This window comes from Nannospalax galili, unplaced genomic scaffold, assembly GCF_000622305.1.
Source record: "Nannospalax galili isolate Female #2095 unplaced genomic scaffold, S.galili_v1.0 scaffold536, whole genome shotgun sequence".
Lineage (NCBI taxonomy): Eukaryota > Metazoa > Chordata > Mammalia > Rodentia > Spalacidae > Nannospalax > Nannospalax galili.
The window spans coordinates 861,901-886,213 of NW_008337057.1; the positions used below are offsets into that span (position 1 = coordinate 861,901).

The 24,313-nt window shown below is 44.4% G+C and overlaps 1 protein-coding gene across 1 annotated transcript in view; it reads right to left on the bottom strand.

Annotated features, from left to right (window-relative positions):
- Window positions 1-24,313, bottom strand: part of Lars2 (leucyl-tRNA synthetase 2, mitochondrial) — a 107,287-nt gene that overhangs the window by 80,823 nt on the left and 2,151 nt on the right. Inside the window, exons 2-3 of the mRNA XM_008831929.3 lie at window positions 20,651-21,035; window positions 16,123-16,251 (exon numbers count right to left, since the gene is read on the bottom strand). Of these exons, the coding sequence (XP_008830151.1) occupies window positions 16,123-16,251; window positions 20,651-20,887 (366 nt within the window). The 5' untranslated portion in view covers window positions 20,888-21,035. The remainder of the gene's footprint in view (window positions 1-16,122; window positions 16,252-20,650; window positions 21,036-24,313) is intronic.

Consider the following 24,313-nt stretch of genomic DNA (forward strand, 5'->3'; position numbering starts at 1 on the left):
AAGAATCCAAGTGCAACCGATTAGAACTAATAATAATCAGATGCATACAGATTAGAGATGCATGCGCCAACATCTCAGTGTTAGTAGCAAAAACAATGAGTCTTTCTGCAAGGAACAATATATTCTAAAATGAAATGGAGATCTTTTTTAAAGTTTAAAGCCTCATTCAATTTTATGTCTTATAAGGTTTATACCGAGTACAATAATGTATAACTGTATTAGTTCAAATGTGAACCTAAAAATTTAGAGCCAATATTGAAAGAGTTTGCTCTGGAAATTGTTATTGAATATGTTAATGCTGTAATGAAATGCTTCTAATCATGTGGTTATTAAATAATTTAAAAAAAAAGTATTTTATTTTTTTGTTATTTTTATTTTACATGTATGTGAATGTATTGCCTGCAAGTATGTAAATGCACCTGTGTCATGCGATGCTCGTGGAGGCCAGAAGAGGGCATTGGATCCCCTGGAACTAGAGTTACAGTTAGCTGCCACATGGGTGCCAGGATCTGAACCCAGGTCTTCTGCAAGAGCACCCAGTGCTCTTAACCCCTGAGCTATCTCTCTAGCCCAGACTAGTATGTTTTACATTCTGCCCTTTGTTAAAACAAGCAGGAGAGCAGGGAAAGAGTGAGGTCCAGAAAGCCTTATATACAACCTTATAAAATTAGCATATGAAAAAAAATTGGCAAAGGCTGGGACCATCCTCCTAACTAAAACAGGCCACAGGTTCAGGCACAGAGGCCCTCCAGAGTATTCCAGAGTAACCTGTGGCTCATTATAAAACTAAAACTGGGTTGGGGAGATGGCTCAGTGGTTAAAGCACTTGCTATGCTTTAGTGGACAGGAGTTTGGTTCACCAGAACTCACATAAATGCTGAGTGGCTGTGGCAGCCTGCCAGTAATTCCAGCCACCGAAGACAGGGGATCCCAGGGATAAGATGGCTTAGGGAGACTGGCCATATTGGCAAACTCTGGGTTTGATCAGAAGAGCCTGAGCCTCAAAAGAATAAAGTGGAAGAGTAACTGAGGAAGATTCCCAACATCAACCTTGGGCCTCCACACACGTGTACCCACATGCATATGCACCCACACCCATACACACATACCACACATACAAACATGAAAAAAAGGAGGAAAAAAACCCCAACTAACAACACATATCTCTGAGTAGAAGGTCAAGCCACTAATGAGATGTATGATGCATGGAGTTGTGTATACAACTTCATGTAACAGAACGTGCATGGATGAGCCCTTGGTCATGCAAATGAGTCAAAATACCGCAACTCTGTACCATGGGCCCATTTAAGCTACTGAGCTTTTCTCTGCTCCTCCTCCCTTGGACTGTATTCTTCCTTAAACTCTCGAGCTTTGCCAGCTGTCTGTATGTCCGTTCAATTCTTTGTTCTGGAACACAAGAACCTAGAACTCCAGGTAGGTACCCACTAAACCCCAATACTGGCCCCATCAACAGAGTCCTGCTAGATAGCCCAGGCTGGCCTTGAACTCATAATCTTCCTGCCTCCACACCTGCCTTACTTTATTCAGGCCTCACAAACTTAAATTATTTCCCTGAAATTGTTTCTTTCAACTTCAAAAATATGTACACACACTCTGCAGTTGTAGAGATGTGCTGTCCAATGTGGCAGCAACCAGTCCAGCCGCAGGTAACTAACTGTACACCCTTAAGTTTTATTAAGATTGGACAAGAACTCAGTTCCCATGTTCATACCATATCCTCTCTGGGGTCAAAGGAAACAGATTCCTTTTCTTTTTTCTTCATTTGATGTCTTTCAAATTATAAACATGAGCTGACTAACTTAACAAGTGAAATGACAGGATACGACGACAAAGGTGAAGCTGATCTTAGGTACGGACCACTAGTGCACTTTCAAGGCCTCCTGTAGCCAGCAGCCTGTTTTTGTGCCTTCTAAACTCCTCTACTCACTCAAACATATACATAGAAGTAGTTGTTTTTATAGAAACATATTGTAACCTGTCTTTGTCATTTAACATTACATCATGGGTACAAGCTGTTAATTGTACTAAGTTCTCTTTGCTTTTACAGCTCCTGAGAAGAGACGCAGCTGTAGTGTTCCTGGACATCTCTGTCTACAGATGCTCTGGGTGTTCCTGGACATCTCTGTCTACAGATGCTTTCTCTGGGTGTTCCTGGACATCTCTGTCTACAGATGCTTTCTCTGGGTGTTCCTGGACATCTCTGTCTACAGATGCTTTCTCTGGGTGTTCCTGGACATCTCTGTCTACAGATGCTCTGGGTGTTCTTGATGATCTCTGTCTACAGGATACTCTGGGGTGTTCTTGATTATTTCTGTCTATGGGATGCGCTGGGGTCTATTTCCTGATATAGGGCTGGCTTGTTATAAGGCATTCTTACTTACAACTAGTCTACTATACTTAGCAGCATTAGAAACAACTCATTAAAGCATGAATATGTAATGAGCAAGAGTGCCTAGCCTGTGTTTTCCTAAAGGAAAGGTCTCATGGAAGCTAGCTAGCCAACCTGTTGTCACGGTCTTTGCTTCTTAGAACCTGTCTGTTTCTTACCAGGTCACCTGGCCATCTCATACCCATCCACAGGCACCTTTGTCTCTATCATCAGGGCTCCTGGATTCACTGTTTTAATCCTTACATTCCCTTTTCACCTTAACATCTATTCCCACTCTGGCACAATGGGAAACTTAAAGTTTTCCCATGGGTCCTTTTCCCCTACTGCCTACCAGGAGCTAACTCAGTATGATGTGTACAGGCCTAACACTTGTTGGTCCATGCGGTTTTGGGAACCTGACTAGACATATTCCAACCCAGCTGGGACATGAGGTCTCTTTCTTCCTGTGAAACATGGGTGACCTACAGCATACCATCCTCCCTCACAACATCTCCTCCTGTTAGAAATTGCTCCCTCTCAAGTTTCTCACAGTCTGATGTGGATGGCCCTTTCCTGACAGGGGAGGCATGGCCTTAGACCCTTCCCCAGGCTTGTCTGGAGAGAGGCTGGCTGCTGCAGTGAAGGAGAGTCTCCCACAAGAGCTTCCCAGGGCCCAAACTCCAGCTCATGGAGACATACGAGGAAGTTGAATGGGAGCTGGAGCAGGAGACACAGGTGAGTCTCAAGGTCCTGCTCCCAGTTTCAGGCTGCCTGCTCCTGCAATGTTTCCTTGGAGCCTGTGAGCTTTAGCAGGGTCTGTAAAAACAAAACCTTTTTTGTTGAAGTGGGTCTGAAGTGAGTTTCATACCTGACAGCCAGGAGGCTTCAGTAGACAAACATTCTTGGGGCTCAGCTTGCTCTGGAATACTGGAGTCCAGGTGACTAAGTCGCCCCCCTGTTCACCTCTGAGCTTTGAGGTTGTTCTTTTTCTTTTGTCTTTTTCAAGAACTAGAAAAGCTCTGCACTGATCACTTGGAAGTTCTGCAATACTTTCCTGGACTACACCTGAGTTTTGCTTCCTACTGAAATGAATTCTCCCCAGTGGCTTTCTGGGCAGACCACTGTAGCTGTTGTGTAACTGTTCTGCAGAAAGGAGCACCTAATCAGCACTTGGAGTCTTTGTCAGAAGCACCAACGGCACTGGTTCAATGTTTCTGCCCATTAACATTCTGTTAAGTGCCATCTGGATTTTTAAGTAAGGTCAATACAGAGAGAGAGAGAGAGAGAGAGAGAGAGAGAGAGAGAGAGAGAGTGTCACAAAAGAAGTCTGGATTTACGTAACACACTTAATCATTTCTATTTTTGTTTTCAGATGGAATTGACATGAGAAGATATTCTTAGTTCACATGTTATCCAAGCTGTCTATGAACATGAAGTTAGAAAAATCTTAAAACTTTCTTAATATTTCAGATTCTTAGCAAATTCAAATGTCTATCCCCCAGAAAACAGACTGTAAGTCCTTCCTACAACTCACTCAGGAAACTCCTTCCATCATTGGCCAGGGCACTGGACTAAATGTCTCTGCAAACAAAATTTCTATAAATCAGGAAGCCCTGTTCCTATACCCTGGGGACCACATGCAGCACTTCCATCAAGGGGGAGAAAGAGTGAAGACCAAAGCAACATTACAATACACCCAGTGTCTCTGTCCCTCTGGGGCGGACTGTATCCTATTAGGTGACACACACCTATAATCCCAACACTTAGAAGACTTGGGTAAAAGGATCATGAGTTCAAAGTCAGCCTGGGTTACACAATAAGACCCTACCCCAAAAAACAAAACAAAAAATAGAAAGAAGGAAGGAAAGAAAGATACAACCCCCTCACCCCACCCCAGTTACCTCTATCCCAAGTACATGATACTATTTCTGGGATAGGGTGGTAGGGTATGTGCTTAGCATGTGCAAGGCCACAGATTTAACCCCCAATGCTGCAAAAGAAAAAAAAAGCTGTAGTCTCTCATCCTTGACTTCTCTATGCCATGACTGCCCAAATCATTTGCTGGAAGAATTCTAAACTCCCCCTTAGCTTTCTTTCTAGCACTATAACCTGTTTCATTCCCTCTGTAGTTAAAAGTAACTATACCTGTGGCTCACATGTGCTAACTAGACAATCTGGATTTATGTGTTAGGTACAGCTAGGCATGGGGTGCAACCTATAATCCCAGTTCCCCAGGAAGCTGAAGGAGGACTGAGTTCTGGGTCACCCTGGGCAATATGACAGACCCTTGAATTAAAGTAATTAATGCAGGCCTTGAGCATTCTCGTTTTCCTAAGCTGACTTCTTCTTAGATATGAGTGCTTTCTACAGTTTCACAACATTTTCCCAGGTATTTTATTTATTTTTATAAATCTACTGAAGATATACCTTAAAATATCCATCATGTCAATTTGGAACAGTGGGAATGTGACATCATGGAAGGTGGCAGAAGATAAAAATGATAATTTAAAATAATAAATGTAAAAATATTCAGAGGTGAATCCAGAAGTCCCAGTTGCTTAACTTGGAGATCAACCTGTCCACAGTCTAAAAAACCACCATTTCCACCTCGATCTCACAAGTACTCTATATTTGTACGTTTAAGTAAGAAGCCAAAGAGACAGTGAAGCCATGCAGAAACTCAGAAGAGCAGGACAGCATTGCCAGCTCAGACCTGATAGATGCACCACCACTACCTTGGGCCCAAGAAACAAAGGGGACAGCAGTGGGCAGGGCCCCAGGCTGATATGTGGGCAGAAATACAAACATGCTCATGTACAGCCACATGGAACTAGGTGGTGGCTGAGGCAGGAATCAGGAGAGGGAGGGAGGGAGGGAGGGAGGGAGGAAGGAAGGGAGGAATGAGGGAGAGAGGGAGGTTGGTTTCCTATGGCTCAAAACCAGTCAGAATAGGAGGGAGGGCCCACCCCTTCCTAAAGAGCTATAGGTAGTTAATGTTTGCTGGGGGAGAGAGAGATTTTCTTTCATGGTATAGCCCCTGGTAAGTGGCTCCTGCTCTTGTAAGTAGCCCTAATTAAACTCACTGAATCACAAAAATAAACACATAAATGAAAACTCAGTCACAGGCCAGCTTACCCCACAGCTTGGGAAATATGACCCAATACAAAGCAAGTAGGGGTAAAGTTGTCAGGTCTCAAAGTGAGTAGGAGCTGGCTACTACCATGGCAGACCAAGAGCTGCTAGGGCAACATGTATGTCAGAACCCTGCAAATCAGACCAGAGCTGGCCAGGAAATAGGCAAGGGAGCTGGGGCATAGCTAGCACAGGGTGTAGAATCCTCCAGACTGAACCCGGGCATCTCAAGGTTGGCAGGCGGGCTGGAGCCAAGCAGATTCAGCAAAAGGCATGCAGGGCTGGGGGGTGGATCGAGGTATAATCTTATCTATGTTGTATTTCTTTTTAAAAGAGGCAATGTGGAATTTTTTTGTAGTTTTAAAATACTTTCAGAAGGGCTGGGGAACCAGCAGAGGGCAATTTGTTCCTCCCCACAGGAAGCAAGGGTGAGTTGCACTAAGAAGTTTGGAGATGGACAGATGGATGGGTGGACAGCTAGAAGGTGGAGGTGTTTGGTCCCCTGCCTTTCTACAGAGAGGAGAATAATGCCACCAGCACAGGGCCAAACAGTCTGCTAGCAATGGCCAGTTTCTCTCCACTCCCCCCAACAAAACTTTGTATTTGAAACCAATTCAGCTTTAGATGCAGGGCACCATGGTTACTGCTTTGAAAAGAGCTGCTATTTTCAGAGTGCCATGTCTTCTCGGAGTAGGTTCAACACTCTATTTCCAAGAAACGAGAAACACAAAATTTAATTTCCTTTAGCCAGTAAAATAAGCCACTATTATTACAGATTGGATAAAAAATTCAAGTGACTACTTCAGAGTACGAAAAACCAGTGACAGCCCCTAGGCCCAAAATGCAGGCCTCCCTTGGGAACAGGGAGGGATGGGACCCAAAGATAAATCAGGCACTTTCCAATCAAGGCGCTGAGCAACCCTGCCTTCGCTCCTTCAAACCACACCTGAAAGGGTTATCCTGCAAATCCACTGCCTATTTCCTGACTGTTGGGGGCCCCTGCTGTGAAGTAGAAGTCCCTTCACGTCTGGACAGCTCATGCAGCTCGGAATCATGTGCTGAGGCTCCTTTCAGCAGAGTACCTGGCATCCTTCCGGACTCCTTTTGAAGTGCCCGCCACAAATGCTCTAAACATAAACATGGCCTCTGGCTCCAGGAATACCATGCCTTCCTGTGTGATTTTTCAGGTAGTCAACAGTCTGGCCTCACAGAGTATCTAACAGCCAAAGCTTTTACCACTACCCCCATGGTATAAATATCCTAGTCTTCTCTCAATATTGGGGGCTAGAAGCAGAGCTGGAACTAGAGCAGGATCACTGGGTCACTGAGACTTGGAATAATGCGCTGTAGACTGAGTCTGTGTCTCCTGCCTGCAATCTAGTCTCCTCGGGGGGCAGCACTCCTCCGTTACCGACTTGCGGACATTCCTAGCTTTTGCTGTCCTCCTACTCTTCCTGCACGGTCCAGTGGCCAGTGGGACCTCGCTTCCTGAGGAAGGTACACGGGTGAATTAAGGGCGGAATTCGGCTGGACAACGCTCCAGCAGCAGAGGAACTTTCACCACCAAAAGCCGCGGCCAGCCACTGCATCCAGGAGACACCAGCCACGGTGCCACAGAACGCAGCCCGCCGGAGAAGCTTGCGGGGCCAGACCCACCTTCCTCCAGACGCACGGCGGGGGAGCCTGCGGACCCGCCGTGCCATTCGGGGAGTGCACGCAGGGACCCCGAGCGCCCAGCGTGCGTGCTCGCCTATACCTGATGCCACAGAGATTTGAAAAATCTCTAACTAAATCCCAGGCGGCTCACTCTGGGCCTTCATAGACACTCACTGATGGACGGCAAACTGAAAACCAAGGAAACATCCACAGGCTGGCTTGCTGAGAATGTCCCTGGCTACCGACATTTCTGGGTGATTGCACAGTGGTTATGCAGCTGCAGACACTGAACCCCAATTTCCTCCTCCTGCACTTGGACAAGGCTGCAGCTGTTCTGTCTGAGACTCACTAGGCCACCCCCAGCTCTGCACAGGGAATGGGTATCCTGATGCTTCTGTCATTCTGCTCCTGAAGCAGAAGGTGCTGGGACACCAGCTGAGGTAGGAGGCAAGGAATTTTATTTTCTAGCCATCTGTGCACACAACATATGAAAACACAACAAAATCACCATATGGAGCTGAGCTTTCAGCAGGTCATCAGGCAGCCTTTGAGTTTAAGGAGCAACCAACTGGCAAAACAGCCTTTTCTGACTATGGGAAAGCGAAGAATTTAAATGGTGGTCTTGAACCCACTATGTAGCCAAGACTGGCTTTGATCCCTTGATTCACCTGCCTCCACCTCTCAAGTGCTGAGATCCAGCATGCACCACCACCTGTGGGTGCATTACAGTATTTTTTAAAAGATATGTATTTTGTTTTATTATTTTCATTTTATGCTCATGCATGTACTGCTCACACATAGGCAAGTGCACCCGTGTTGTGCAACGCCCGTGGAGGTCAGAAAAGGCTGTCGGATCCCCTGGAACTGGAGCCATGGACAGTTGCCAGCTGCCATGTGGGTGCTGGGATTTGAAACCAGGTCTTCTGAAAGAACAACCAGTGTTCTTAACCCCTGAGCCATCTCTCCAGCCCCGCATTACAGATTTTAAAGGGCTTTCCTGCTGATCACCCCTGGGAAAGGCAGGCATTATTGCTGCTCTGATAGAAAGTTCTGGCTCTGGACTAATTCATCAACCTCAAACCACCTCCACCTCATCAACAATGCTCATCTAATCTACCTGCATCTGTGGCAGGGTCAGCTGTTTAAGACCTTTAGCTTTCTTTGTACTTCAACATGACTTATGTTTGAACCTAGACAGCCCTATCCATTTGAGCATGTCACCCATTCACCATGTTCCATACCTGGCCAGGCTTTTGGGACTGCTCACTCAAAATGCAGATTCCTCAGCCCTACCTCCACCTCTCAAATAAACACCTGATGGGAAAACTGTCATTACAGAGCACTCAAGGTATGAATGCTTGGGTACCACACTGGGTGGCAACAGTCTCGAATTCTAGCTCAAATTTGGGGGCCCACTATTTCCCTGATGGCTTCCAAATGTTTATTTTTTTTTCTCTATTATTGTTTGGGGGTAGGGCACATGCAATGGGGTGTGTGCAGAGGTCAGAGGACAACTATGTGGAGTCTACTCTCTCCTTACACCTTTCTTTACATGGATTCTGAGGACTGAACTTACAATACCGGGCAAGCGCAAAAATGCCTTTACCCACTGAGCCAGCTCTGGTCCTCAAATGTTTTTCACACTCAGTAATAATCTTAAAAACACTGCTCAAGGGGCTGGAGAGATAGCCCAGCAGTTAATAACACTGTCTTAGTTTGTTTCTTCATTGCTGTGACAAAACACTCTGACCAGTACCAACTTGGGGAGGAAAGGGTTTATTTGTCTTACATCTCCCAGGTCGCAGTTCATCAGGCAGCCCAAGGTAGGAACTCAGGGCAGGAACCTGGAGGCAGGAGCTAGAGCACAGGCCATGGAGGAACGCTGCTTACAGGCTTGCTCCCTTGGCCCCCCTGCTCAGCCTGCTTTCTTATGCAACACAGGCCCACCTGCCCAGGGGTGGCACCACCCACAGTGGGCTGGGCCCTCCCACATCACTCATCAAGAAGATGCCCCTCAGACATGGCCACAGGCCAGTCCAATAGAGGCAATTTCCCGACTGAGGGTCCCTCAACCCAGGTGTGTCAAGTTGACACTAAAGCTATCCAGCACAAACACTGACTGTTCTTGCAGAAGACCCAGGTTCAAATCCCAGCACCCACATGGCAGCTAACAACTGTCCATAATTCCAGTTCCATGGGATCCGACAGTCTCTTCTGTCCTCCTCGGGCATTGCACGACACAGGTGCACTTCCCTACATGCAGGCAATACACACATACACATAAAATAAAAATAATAAAATATTTTTTTAAAAAACGAGCATGCTCAAGTCAGGAACACTGGTTATCTGCATCACTTTACATGGGGGCCTCGAAGCAAAGTGGCTCACAAACATTTTGATCCTTTTGACCATCCTAGTATATGGTAGAACAGTTCTTTTATCTGAAGTTGTTTGGTTTGTTTCATTTGAGGCAGGGTCTCCTTATGTAGCCCATATTGGCCTCAAACTAATGAGCCTCCTGCCACTGCCCAGGTGTGCAATATAATGCAAATATAGGATACTTTTTTTTTTTTTTTGAGACAGGGTCTCCCTGTAGCCCCAGCTGTCGAGCTGGCCTGGAACTCACTATGTAGACCAGGCTGGCATTGAACTCAGAGATCTGCCTGCCTCTGCCTCCCAAGTGCTGGGATTAAAGGTGTATACCACCATACCTGACAAAAAAAATAAATCCTCAAATCCTCAATTTTTTTTTTTTTGGTCTTTTTGAGACAAGGTCTCCCTGTAGCCCCAGCTGGCCTGGAACTCACTATGTAGACCAGGCTGGTCTTGAACTCACAGAGATCCACCTTCCTCTACTTCCCAAGTCCTAGAACTAAAGGCCTGGCTCAGAATCCTTCTTGTAAGTTGTAGATTATGGGGGACGGGGGAGTTGGTTCCACATAACCATTAAAAGGCAGACATACTAGCCAGGCATGGTGGCGCATGCCTTTAATCCCAGCACTCGGGAGGCAGAGGCAGGCGGATCTCTGTGAATTCAAGGCCAGCCTGGTCTACATAGTGAGTTCCAGGACAGCTGGGGCCACAGGGAGACCCTGTCTCAAAAAAGACCAAAAAAAAAAAAAAAAAGGCAGACATCCTACAAACAGAAAAAAGTGAAGAGACCCTTTCTGTCCCTGAGAAGCTTAAAATATTGGGCAGATGAAAACCACAGAGAATCTGTCAGCTTAGTTGAGGTACTATATGCTGAAGTACTTCCTGATAAGTTTGAGCTGGAGAATTGAGGGGCAGTTTTATAGTGGAAGGAAGAATTTAAGAGGACTTTGAAGAATGTCAAGGACTTACTTAAAGGACAATGAGAGGTACTCCAAGGAGATACATGGGTAAAAACCAGACTTGAGAATGAGAAAGCTCACTATAGAGATAAATGTGTACCTTATCAAGGACTATGGATTCAGGAGGCTTGGGCAAGCAGACCAGAAAAAAACATTACAAAGAGAAAACTGTAATGCTAACTTTGGACTCATAAAAGGGCTATTGAGAATTACACAGGCTTCCCGGTCACTGGCACAGACACAAAAAGACTGCCCTGCTGTCCAGTACAGGAAAAAAATGTCAAGGCCTCAAATCTGGGCTTAAGTAACAGCTTCCCAAGTGAGAGGATCATCTTAAGCATGATACACCTGGGTCCTGGAGCCATGGGGCTGGAGCTGCCAGGGTCACATGCTAGCACCCTTTCACTCAGGTACAAGAAGGGGATCCATCCTTCACTGAGAGACCTTCGAGGGTCACTGCTTCTGTGGAAAAACAAGGGGCAACAGGGAACTCTTACCTCATCTCTCCCCTTTGCACAATCTATGTGCTGGTACAGGAGTAAATCAAAACAAAAACCACCTTGGCCTTTCTGAGTTATCATTCTTGCCCATCTCAAAGGCAGACTGTAACCCATGCTCTCCAGTCTCTCAAAATGTAAAGACAGTCCAGAGACTGGGCGAAGACCTTGCACTGCACTCCACAGACAGAGTCCATAATCCAGATGCAGTATTAAAAAAAAAAAAAAAAATCCCACGGAACAGTAACAAGACAAACAGAACAAGAGAAACTTGACAATTATTGTGAGCGAGAAATCCAGTAAGAGGAAGCTTAAGTAAAAAAATAAGATCTCTCAGTCTCAGTAATCAGGAAAATACAAATTAAAAATGTAGCTGGTGGGATGGCTCAGTGGGTAAAGGTGCTTGCCACCAAGCCTGAAGACATAAAGTCAATTCTCAGAGCACAGAGTGGAAGGAGAGAACTGATGCCCTCAAGCTGTCCTCTACCTCCATAGCACCATAGCACATGCAGGAATAAAATGATAATGAATCAATAAAAACAAATGCAATAAGATATTTTAAACCACAACAGGACCCTGGCATGATGGTATACACCTGTAATCCCAGCACTCAGAAAGTTGAGGCAAGAGGATTATGAGTTCAAGGCCTGCCTGGAGCCCTGTCTAAAAAACCCAACTAAACGAGCACACAAAAACCTCACAACTGGGTGTAGCTGAAGGACTTGACTACATGTGTCATGTATAAGGCCCTGGAGGCCATGCCCAGCACCCCCCAAAACAAACAAATAAAACTGATGCCAGTTCCTATGCATCCAACTAGCAAAGATTAAAAAGTCTAGCACCATTAACTGCTGCCAATGATACAGAGCAGTAAAAATTGACATTCATTGCTATAGGACTATAAGTCAGAACCAGCATTTGGAAAGCCATCTGGTGAGATGCAGTCAGTCTGTGCACAAGTTTAGCCCAGTGAGGCCTTGTCTCCCGCAAGGCTAACAAGTCAGGCAAAGGATATTCACTAGAGCAAAAATTTGGAAACAACTTCTAAAACCAATTTGTAGTACCACAGTTAAGATGAATACTGAAACAAATACTGAGTAAACATATATGCAGAATAGTAATAAGATTACATTTTACAAAAATTAGCATACCAAATTACATAGTGAATTTGAAGCCAGTCTGGGCTACATGAGACTGTGGAAGAGAAGAAAGAATGATAGATGGCTATCTCTCATAAAGAGATTGGTGAATTGAATATAGCAGTCTATATATTTTTTAAAAATTATTATGTGGCTGCTGGGTTCATTCCCAGCACCCACATGGCAGCTAACAACTAACTCCAGTTCCAGGGGCATCTGATACACTCGTCTGACCTCCGTGGGCATTGCATGACACAGGTGCTCTTATACATGCAGGCAATACATTTATACACATAAAATAAAGTACTTTTAAATATTTTATTTTTTATTTTATATGTGTGAGTGCTTTGCCTGCATATATGTAAATGCACCATGTGCATGCAATGCCTATCAAGAGAAGACAGTGTTGGATCCCCTGGAACTGGAGTTACGGACGGTTGTTAGCTGTGATGTGGGTGCTGGCAATTGAATCTGGGTCCTCTAGAAGAACAGAAAGTGTTCTTAACTGCTGAGCCATCTCTCCAGCCCCTTATGTTTTATTTATTTATTTTTTTAATATTTAATTGGGACTGGAGAGATGGCTCAGCAGTTAAGAACACTGACTGCTCTTGCAGAGGACCTAGGTTCAATTCCCAGCACCCACATGGTGGCTACAAACTGTCCTTAACTCCAGTTCCAGGGGAATCCGAAGGCCTCTTCTGACCTCCAGGGCATTGCACAACACGGGTGCATTCACATACATGCAGGCAATACACTCATACACATAAAATAAAAATAAAAAATAAAACATTTTAAAAAAAACCCATAAAAAATTAGTATGATGGTACGATGGTTAATCTTAATAGTTAACCTGATGAGATTTAGAATCACCATGGAAACAAATCTCTGGAAGTCTGTGAAGCATCATCCAAAGTAAGTTAACTGAGGTGGAAACACACATTTAAGTGTCCTTAAATGTCCCCCCACAGAAAGTGAGCCGAGTACCAGCATCTCTCTCTGCTTCCTGACTGTGGACAATGTGACCAGCTGCTTCACGCTCCTGTTGCTGCACCTCCTGACTCATGATAGACTGCACCCTCAAACTGTGAGTCAGAATGAAGTCCTTAAGTTCTTTTTCCTTAAGTTGTTTTTGTCAGGTATTTTGTCACAGCAACTAGAAATGTAAGTAATACAGTTATGAAAAATTCAATTTGTCCCAGAAATGCAAAGTTGCTTTAATATTTTAAAAATTAATTACCATAATAGATTGAAAGGAGAAAACCACAGACCATACAGCAGATACAGAAAAGTATTTGAGAAAAACCAATATTCATTCATGATCAAAATTCTCAGCAAGGTAGGAATAAAGCAAACTTTCTTGGTGGTTGAATATGAAGACAAAGATGGGCAGAGCAGGGAAGCCTGTGGATAGAGGGAGGAAAAAGCCAAGGAGCAGAGAAGAAATCCCAGAGAACGAGCTATGGTGCAGAGAACACTGTTTCCTGGAGGAAATGTCCCCACACTCCAAGCTGCTGAGGCTGGAGAGGACAAGGACAAAGACCACTGGGAAGTTGGCGGTAGCTGCTCAGGCCATGTCAGCTATGTCTTTCCTCCTACTTTTTTATTTTATTTTATTTTTTTCAGTTCTTTGAGGCAGGGTCTCCTTGTAGCCTAGCTGGCCTGGAACTCACTATGTAGACCAGGCTGGCCTCAGTTTCACAGAGATCCGCCTGTGCCTGTCTCCTGAGTGCTGGGATTAAAGGTGTGAGACACCAGGCCCTGCAACAAAAAAATTTTAAGGTAACAATTTAGCAAGTTATAGCAAAAGGAAAATTTGACTTTTCTTAGGTCAACTGCCTTGTTTTTACCTAATACTCCAATGTTTCTATTTGAGACAGAAGGAAGCCAAAGATTCAGAATAAGGCTGATGGAACAAGGGCAATTTATGGACTAAATTAATCAACATGTATCTGATCTTGTCTGGCTGTCCCAAGGCAGATACTCTTCTTTAGAGTGAGGACCATGGAACTCACGTCAAGTCCAGTCCCACAGGACCTCAGGGACCAGTCCTGACACAGGGCAGGGTTTGAAACCAAGAAGAATGCCCCACGAGCCTTCCTGCCTACTCCTTTTGTTTGTTTTCTGAAAAAAAGGTCTTGCTACATAGCCATGGCTGACATGAACTCATCACATAGGCCAGGATGGCCCCAAACTCCTTCCTCTTGCCTCAGTCTCCCAAGTGCTGGGCTTATGGATGTGTGCCATGCTACCCATCTGCAACACTGTTGACAAATCAAGTGAGATGTCTATTTCTCTTCTCCATGTTAATGTAAAACAGCCTGCCAAATTTGGTGTTATAGGCTGGAATGCTCTGAATTAAACAGGAGTATAAAAATAAATATTTTCTTAAACAGAGTAACTGAAAGAAAGGGGAAAATGACAGCCCAGCATACATGCAGATCACAGGAACCGACCTTAACCCCAATGACAAGTAACACTTTCAAATCCCAGGCCAGACTCAGCCAGTGCTGGCCAGTTTGCAGACAGAAGGAATTGCAGGCCATAATACAGCAGAGGCTTTGCTAGGGCAACCCTCTAGATGGCTCCCAGCAGAAGACCACAGGGATTCCTTTATTAAATGGTACTGAATCACTTTTCTGAGCAGCTCAGAGCAAATCAGATCAGTACAAATCATAATTATATCTATCATTATTACAGGATGTATTATGTGCCAGACACACGGCACACTGCATGATGTCATCTGACCTCACAGCAACCTGTGAGGAGGAATCTCTCTCTCCTTCCTCTCTCTCTCTCTCCCCCTCTCTCCTGCCCCCTTCTTTCCTGAATATGGAATCCAGAGCCTTGTATAAACAAGGTGAGCCCTCTGCCACTGTGCTACATCCTCAGTCCATCCTTTAGTTAAAATGAGGTAAGTGGGATTCAGAGACACTGAGGAGAATATGAGGCCACTCAGGAAGTGGTAAAACAGGGGTTAAACCAATGTCTACCCCGACCTTGAACTTCAGCTATGGTAGGAGACACCCCTTTGTTTGATGGCCCTGGGATGTCTACAAAGTCACAGTTCCTCATAAGCATCTTCTGTTAACATCCCATCCCATCCAGGAGGAATAGATTCCCACACACACACCTTCATCTGCCTATCTGCTGGCCCGCTTCCCCACATTGTCATCAAAATGCTTTTGCTATGTTTCATCTTAGCAATGTACTTGCATTCACTAATTGTTCAAAATAAGTTGGCTTAATTTTTTTTAAAAAGACAAATGTAGTTGAAGGATCAGGTTAGTTGCAGAATTATACTAAGGGGCTAGGACATTTGTGCTCTGATGTGCTCCCAACCATGGCTGTCTAGCATCCCCAGCACAGACCTAAATGGGCACTGGGCCCCTCTCATCACAGACTAGAACTTTTTTTTGTGTGTCTTTTTGACACAAGGTCTCCCTGTAGCCCCAGCTGACCTGGAACTCACCATGTAGACCAGACTGGCCTCAAACTCACAGAGATCCATCTGCTTCTGCCTCCCGAGTGCTAGGACTAAAGGCATGTGCCACCACGCCCAGTCTAAGACTAGAACATCTAAGACCAGGAGCTATATAAGCCTTCTCTCTTTCAAGCTGGCTGTCTCGGTCGGGTATTTGCTGTAGAGGTGGAAAGCTGACCAGCACATAGCACCTGAGCCATCTTTGTACCACTGGCTTCACTGTTTATGGGGAAGCTCCTCCTGGGAAGACTGCAGTTACATCTGTTCCTGCCTTCCCCTAGCCTCACCCCATGTCCATCTCTAGCACAAACCTTATCACATGGCTGCCCCCAGTTCATCCAGATGCTTCAGAACCTCATCTTCTGCGCACAAAAGGAAACTATACTGCTGTGTTCACCCTCAAAGTCGTTCAATCTCAGCCACAGTTGGCTTCCTTCATTTATCCTGAACACGTTACCACACTCCTCTCCTGAGTAGGGCAGGCACCTGTTCTTACCTGCATGCCTCGCATCTTCTGGAACCGTGCAATGGTGTCGCTGAGGGTGTAGATACGTATGTGGCCCATGTGCAGCTTGCCAGAAGGGTACGGGAACATGGAGAGCACATAAAACTTGGGCTTTGATTTCTAGGAGCAACAAAGGACAGGAAGTATTTATTAGGTATTCTCTGCGCATTGTGCATGCACTATTTTGCCACTTTACTCAAGGTAATTATTTATTTTTTTATATTTTATTATTTTTATTACTTTATGTGTATGAGTGTATCGCCTGCCATGTATGTGAGTGCACCTGTGTCATGCAATGCCACAGAAGTCAGAAGAGGGCTTCAGATTCCCCTGGAACTAGAGTTAAGGATGGTTTGTAGCCTCCATATGAGTGCTGGGAATCGAACCCAGGTCCTCTGCAAAAGCAGTCAGTGCTCTTAACTGCTAAGCCATCTCTCCAGCCCCTCAAGGTAATAATTGAACACTTTAAAATTTTCCTTAAAGAAAAAAAAATTCTCATTATATAAATTGATAAAATGTTAAAACCCAAAAATTCAATGCCCTGGTTTACGCTAAGGAACGTCCACAATAATGTGTAACAATGTCTAAGTGCTGATTAGTCATAGGCATTTTTAACCTTTCTACCTATTTTAAAAAGCTTCCCTTAAAGCAGCTTCTGCCTAGGCCTTCAAAGACTTTTTCCCAATGAACCCCTAACACATATATCCACATCATTCAAGGAGACAGCAGTTGAATTACACAGTTATCTCAAACTGGAGCCCCTTCCTAAGCTTCCCATGGCTGCATCTAACTGAGATTCAGTGCTGAGAATAGGGTCTCTAGGCACCAGATGGCTCCCAAGTCTCCCTGGTATACTGTGAGCTCTTTCAACAGAAAAGACTGAAGTAGGAAAACCACAAGGACATCAACCAAGAAAGGAACAGATGGCTGTTTCTGAGAGGTGACAAACAGGTAGATACAGATTATGGTTATGTGATTCTCCAGCTCTGGCAGGAAATGTACACATCTGACCAGAATGAAGACAGAGCAGGGAGGCCCACAGGGCTGCTCCCTTTTAGCACTTTGCTCTTCTACTGGCAAATGGCAACTGCTGTCAAAAGTTTGTGCACATGAGGGAACAAAGCCCCTAAGGAATGGTTCTAGCCACAGGACTGATTCCTTATGGGGAACCTGATATTCTGTGGGACTTGGGGGGAGCTTTCTGCAGTGCTGGGGATGGAACCCAGGGCCTCATGCATACTAGACCAGTGCTATATCACTGAGATGTAGGCACAGCCCAAGGACTGTGTGTTAATCATCTCTATAGCCACCTCCCAGCCACCTAACAGTTTAATAACTCTAATGAACGCTTGTTGGCCTTTTACCACCAAAGGCAGTCATCCCCCCTGCAGATTGTACAAATCCTGTTCAGATAACTAGAGGCTCCCTGCCACCCAGCCTCAAATTCTCCCATAGAGTGGGGGCTAGGCACTTAGAAGAGTAACAGGTAACTGTAGCCGAGGACCAGGTCATCTGCTGCCACACTGTTGTTAATTCTGCCTTCGGTTCTCCCTTTTCATCTCCTCTCCTTCCTAGAGCTTCAGGAAACTTCACAGCATTGCTTGAACACACACATAAGAGTATTTATGACTCTTCTTGTACATATGTAGGAGGGTCTTAAAGATTTTCTTGGCTAGTATTTACAATCACCTCAGGAAGAGCAAACCTGAGGTGATTAGAATCAGTTGTTAACCTAGCAAGATCTAGAATCAACAAGAAAGACAAGGCCCTGAGTAGTCTGTAAGGGAGTTTCTCAATAAGGTTAACTAAGGTGGGAAGACCCAGCCTAAATATGGGTGGCACCAACCCCAGGGCTGAGATCTTGGACTGAGAAAAAAAGAGGAAGTGAGGTGAGGAGCAGTGTTCATCTCTCTGCTTCCTGACTGGATGCAATGTGACCAGCTTCCTTCTGATCCTGCTACCATGCTGTCCCTCATAGCCCCCCAAACTGCAAACCACAATAAACTCTTCCCTTCCTTAAATTGCTTCTGTTGAGTATCTGATCTCAGCAACAAAAGAGTAACTAATATGTAACTTTAATCAGGGGAGTAGAAAAACCAGACATCAGATTCTAGTCAAGTTCTTTTTTGTTTGGATGGTTTTTGTTTTTTGAGACAGTCTTGCTATGCAGTCCAGGTTGGCCCCAAATTCCCAGCAACCCTCCTACCTCTACCTCCAGAGTGCTGGTATTACAGGTGTATGCCACTATGCCTAGCACTTTGCTAAGTTCTTAAACTTCCTTCAGTAAAGGAATTAAACAAACTGAAAGCCTAGAGTGCAACTTTCCTCTGTCCTGCTCATCGTCTAGAAATGACCGAGATAAGGAAGGCCACCTGGAGGAGGAGAAGGCTTTTAGAGAACAAATACAGAACGTGGAGAACACAAAAACAAGAGTCACCTGCACCCACCGCTGGAATGGCTGCAGTGTTTATACAGTGTGACAGCAGGGAAGGAAGACGTTCCAATTGAAAGCCCTGACATATGCTATTTGTAGTTTCTCTTTTGTTTCTGAGACAAGGTCTTGTTAGGCAGCCCAGGCTGGCCTGGAAATTATGATCCTCCTGCCTCAGCCTCCTGGGTGCTGGAACTCCAGGCTGCACTACACCTGACCTATTTCTAGTTTTTAATTATCAAATTTTTTTTTATTTTTATTTTTTTAATGTGTATGCGTGTATTGCCTGCATGTAGGTAAGTGCACCCGTGTCGTGCAATGCCCGCGGAGGTCAGAAGAGGTTGTTGGATCCCCTGGAACTGGAGTTATAGACAGTTGTTAGCTGCCATGTAGGTGCTGGGATTCGAACCTGGGTCTTCTGCAAGAACAACCAGTGTTCTTAATCACTGAGCCATCTCTCCAGCCCCCTTAACTTTCAAATTTTTAAGTAAAACATTTTTCTTTTATTACAATCATTATACTGTTTGTTGCATTATAGTAACAACCTTACCCTAACACCTTCACCAGCCTTTTTGTTTGTTCAATGAAGGTTAAATTTGTGACAAAATCAAATAATCTATCATAAACCAGCTAAGCCCAACTCCAAGCCTGAGTTCATAAAAGACATGCAGAAGAGCAAATCCACCGAGTCTTTAATATTCATGAACACTTTTGTTTATTGCAGAAAATATATTCAGCCTACTGCCTGTCCCTGCCTTGTGCTTTCTGGGTGAATTAAGTCACTTTCCTCTGTGACAATAAAATGAGTTCTATCATCTGGAGGTGGGAACGGGAGAAGAAATGATGGGAGCTTATGTTATAATTGAGCAGGAATCTGATTGAAAGGGGAATTTTCATAATTACATAAAAGTGTAAGAATTCAAGCCTTTAAGGGAAATTGTGGCTGCCAGCAATGGAGAGATGATGGCTTTTATAAGCAGGTCCTATCATTTCTGTCAGGCTGTGATTCAGAAAATGACTTGTGTCTGTCTGTGGATCACTCTCTGAAGCTGTCGTGTGGTCTACAGGGTGGCAGGGTACAGGGCCCCCAGTTCTGGTCCTAAAGGCCTAAGGCAAATTCCTGTGCCTTCCTGGGCTCAGGAGTCTGCACTGGGTCCCTGCTTGTCACATGCCAGCTGCACATCTCAGCACATTACCAAACCTCACCTGGGCCTCAGGGTTCTAATGCACCAAGTAAGGATGGTGCCTATCTTCAGAACTGTTCTGGAATTACATCAACCAACCAATGGAAATGGTATCTGGCCCACAGTAAAATGTTCATCAAATGAAGTTTTCTGTGTCCTACCTAACCTTTTGTCACCTCCTTTGCCACTCTCAATGCTCCTGGGAATCAGGTAGGCATCATTATTATCACTCTCCATTTTAGATAAGAAAACTAAAGCATAGACAGGCTCAATGATTTGGTTTAAGGCCACGCAGTAGCTTATTTTAAACCAGGCAGTGTGAGCCCAGTGTCTAAACACTTTTTTTTTTTTTTCTGTCTTTTTTTGAGACAGGGTCTCCCTGTAGCCCCAGCTGGCCTGGAATGCAGAACAAGCTGGCCTCAAACTCACAATAATCTGCCTGCCTCTGCCTCCCAAGTGCTGGGAAGGGATTAAAGGTGGGCACCACTATGCCCGGCCCAAACACTCTTCTTTACTATTGTGGTTTGAATGGAAAGTGTCCCCAATGGGATCGTGTGTTTGAATACTTGATCCCCAACTGGTGGCGCTGTTTTAGAAGATTATAGAAGCTTTGGGGAGGTAGAGACTTGCTGGAGGAAGTGGGCCACTGGGGGTGGGCCTTGAGGTTTTATAGCCCAGCTCTACTTTCTGTTTGTCCACTGCTTCCTGACTGTGGATACAATGTGACCAGCCACCACACATTCCTACCAGACTATTTTGCCTTTCCTGCCAGGATGGACTGTATCTCTTCAAAATGTGAACCAAAACAAACTCTTCCTCCCTCAAGCTGCTTCTTGTCAGGTATTTGGCCACAGCAACAAAAAAAGGTAATAAACACATGTATCTGCCTTCTCAGAATACTCACATCTTGTTCTGAAATTTTGGATGCCTGCTCTTTTATTTGTTGATGCCACCATTTCTCCACATCCTTTCTTGTCTGCAGTGTGTACTCCTCTGTCCACTCCCCTGTTGCACTGTAAATACTTCTTGCACATCCTGGAAATACTCTTCTTCTTTCCCACTGGATGACAGGTGGCCCACCATTTAGCTGCCTTTTCAGAAGAGAGGCATAAAAACCCAGTCTCCGCCAAGTTGATGTCATTCTTCAGAAGGAGGGAAGGCCCTTGAAAGAGGGCAGAGAGCACACTATGACCAGCCTAAAGCCCTCTCAGGCTCTTCTTTCTGACTGGCACAGTCCAGCTTTGGCTGCCTGGTCACTTTCCTTCTCTTCCTCCTTTGATGATCATTCCCTGAAAAGAATATTTTAGAAGTTCAGCTGAGTTAGACACAATTTTTTTACTGGAAAACACAAAGGTGTTCCATATCCCCAAACATACAAAGATAGAAAACCAAGGGAGTCCATCACAAAGGCCAGCTGCTATAGACTCTCCAGGCAGCATGAGAGGTCACTGAGTCCCCTGCCTCTACTTCCTTGTGGCTCAGCCCAGGGTCAGCATGTTTTCACTTGCTTTCTGTCTAGGCCCCAGAAGAGTTCTAAGCATATCTTGACTTGGCCTTGGGCTCAAACACCAGAAGGGATCTGAACATAGGTCTCCTAGGAGGATCAGCATTCTAAGCTATTATGAGCATTTTTCAAACCTTATAGGCTAAGCCAGGAAACAAATTATTTAGACTAGGTATTCATCTGTTTCTATATCTGCCAAATACTTATCGAATATTATAAAGTCCACATACTGTTACAAGCACTACAGACACAGCAAAAAAGAGTTCCAGACTGGGATGTAAGTGGCAGAGCGTGTGTTTAGTATGTGCAGGGCCCTAAGTTCCACTCCTCACATGCAAAAACATAAAACAAAGTTTCTTCTTTCACAGCAAGTATATACTCATAGAGAATCAGATAAGACACAAAATACATATATAACATAATGTACAGAAGTGGTGTTATATGACTCTTTGGAATACAACCCTGAGTTGGGGCCCAGCAGGAGATCCATCTGTATTCAAAATTTGACTCTAGGGGCTGGAGAGATGGCTCATCAGATAAGAGGACTGTCTGTTCTTGCAGAGGACCCAGCTTTGATTCTCAGCACTCACATGGCAGCTAACAATTATCTGTTAACTCCAGTTCCTGGGGAAATCTGACACCCTCTTCTGACCTGTGCTGGCATTGCGTGATCCAGGTACACTAACATACATGCAGGCAATACATTCATACACATAAAATTAAAATAATAAATTAAATATTAAAAAATTCAACTCTAATACTTCACTGGTTTCCTGTGCAGGTGAATGGCAGAACTGACCTTACTGAAGATGTTTCCTATTTTATTCCTTTTAAGGGGCTGAGGTGAGATTTCACCAAACATTTAGGATGCAGGATGAAACAGCCTGAATTTTCTACCTTCTTGTATAACTACATCAGAGAGGTGCTACAATGAAATCATAGATGAAAACAGATCTTTCAAAGACAAGAGAGATGTAAGGAAACTTGGCACTCAAAACGTGTTAATCTGATTCTTTCAAAATCCTTTCCATATCTACTAGAGTTTGGCCTGCTTTGCAGAGGCACTGGATCACAAATGTTGCCAGGGGTAGGGGTGGGGGTGACTCCAGGCTCTAACAGAGGAATTCACACTCACATAAAATGGCATTGCAGCATTGGCATGTTACCAATTGATCTGCCCAAGTTCTCAACATACCAGTTCCCACTGCATTAATATCTCTTGCTTTCTTAGGGGCAGAATCAGTGACAGGCTTAGGGGAAAAAAATCTCCCTATCAATTGGATTTAGTTTTTTTTTTTAATTTGTAGATGTGACTACATAAGAATTAGTGTAAACTAGATGAAGCTGGTTAAATATTAGCAATTCTATATGACCACCCTAACATACATATGCTTTGTATAATGAAGGCAATTATATTTATTTTAGGACTTAGACTTCTGTATAGTTAGAACTGTAGGAGTCACAGGTTTTATGGTTCTCTTGCATTCTGACCATTGCAAGCCAAAGACTGTCTATTAGCAGGAGGCACAGAGACAGATGCCTGATATTTCTCTCCTAGGTGGCCCGTAAGGATAGTGTTCTGGACTAGCCTCCTGCATAAAAACAATAAGGAATAAGACAATAAAAATACAAAATGATCTGAAATGCAACAGGTCACAGTTTTGGCTTCTATGCTAGCTAGCCACTGTGACGGATAAAACACAGAGACACAATCACCAACAGGAACAGTCTGAACTCAGAGTAACACTCTGTCAGGTGAATAATTAATTAACCTTGCATTATTACACTGGGCTCTCTAAGAATTTCCTCTTTAGAATTTCCTCTTTGCTTAAACCAATGAACTAGTAAATAGATCTAGGCAAAAACTAGAATATAGCGCTCATAAATAAAAAGGCACAAGCAGATTAGAAAGTGATAGGGGTTTTTGTGTGTTGCTGTTATAGTTTTAAAGCAGGGGACTAAGGAGATGGCCCAGAGGGTAAAGTGCTAGCTAGCTGCATAAGCATAAAGACCTGTGTTTAGATCCTCAGTACTCATGTAAAAAGACAGGCATGGTGGTGCATATATCTGTAACCCCAGCACTAAGGGGAGGAGACTGGTGGATCCTTGGAGCTCACTGGCCAGCCAGTCTAGCCAATCAGTAAGCTCCAGGTTCAGTGAGCAACCCTGTCTTAAAAACTAAAGTAGAAGCCAGGCATGGTGGCACACACCTTTAATCCCACCACTCAGGAGGCAGAGACCAGTCTGGTCTCCATAGCACCTTCAGGTCAGCTGTAGCTATAGGAAGACCCTGTCTCAAAAAGACCAAAAGAAAACAAAAACAACAGCAACAACAAAACTAAGGTAGAGAGAAATAGTGGAAGACACCTGACATTGACCTTTGGCTTACATACACACATAGGATTTCATTATGTAGCCCAGGCTAGCTTCCAATTTTCTATCCTTCTGCCTCAGCCCTCTGAGTGCTAGGATTAAGTATGTGTGCTGCCATATTCAGCTCTGAAAATGATAAGACTATTCAATGAATCTGGGGAAAATTCAAATTAGAGCTCCACCCTAAACCATATAAATCCCCAACAGATTAAAGAATGTTTTTCAAGGAGATGGTTTCTTGTCAACCCAGGCTGGCCTCCAACTGGCTATGCAGACAAGGATGACCTTGAACTCCTGATCCTTCTGCCTCTTCCTCCCAAATGCTGGGATTAAAGGCACCACACATCACCACACTTAACTAATAAAGTTTTTTTTTAAAGTATCATAAAAGGACTGGAGAGATGGCTCAGCGGTTAACAACACTGACTGTTCTTGCAGAAGACCCAGGTTCAAATCCCAGCACCCACACGGTAACTAACAACTGTCTGTAACTCCAGTTCCAGGGGCTCTACAGCCTCTTCTGTCCTTCGCAGGCATTGCATGACACAGGCGCACTTACCTACATGCAGGCATAACACTCATACATATAAAATAAAAATAAGGGTTCCAGGGTAGTGTGAGCCCGTCTTGTTTTAATTTTTTATTTAATATGTGTGTGTGTGTGTGTGTGTGTGTGTGTGTGTGTGTGTG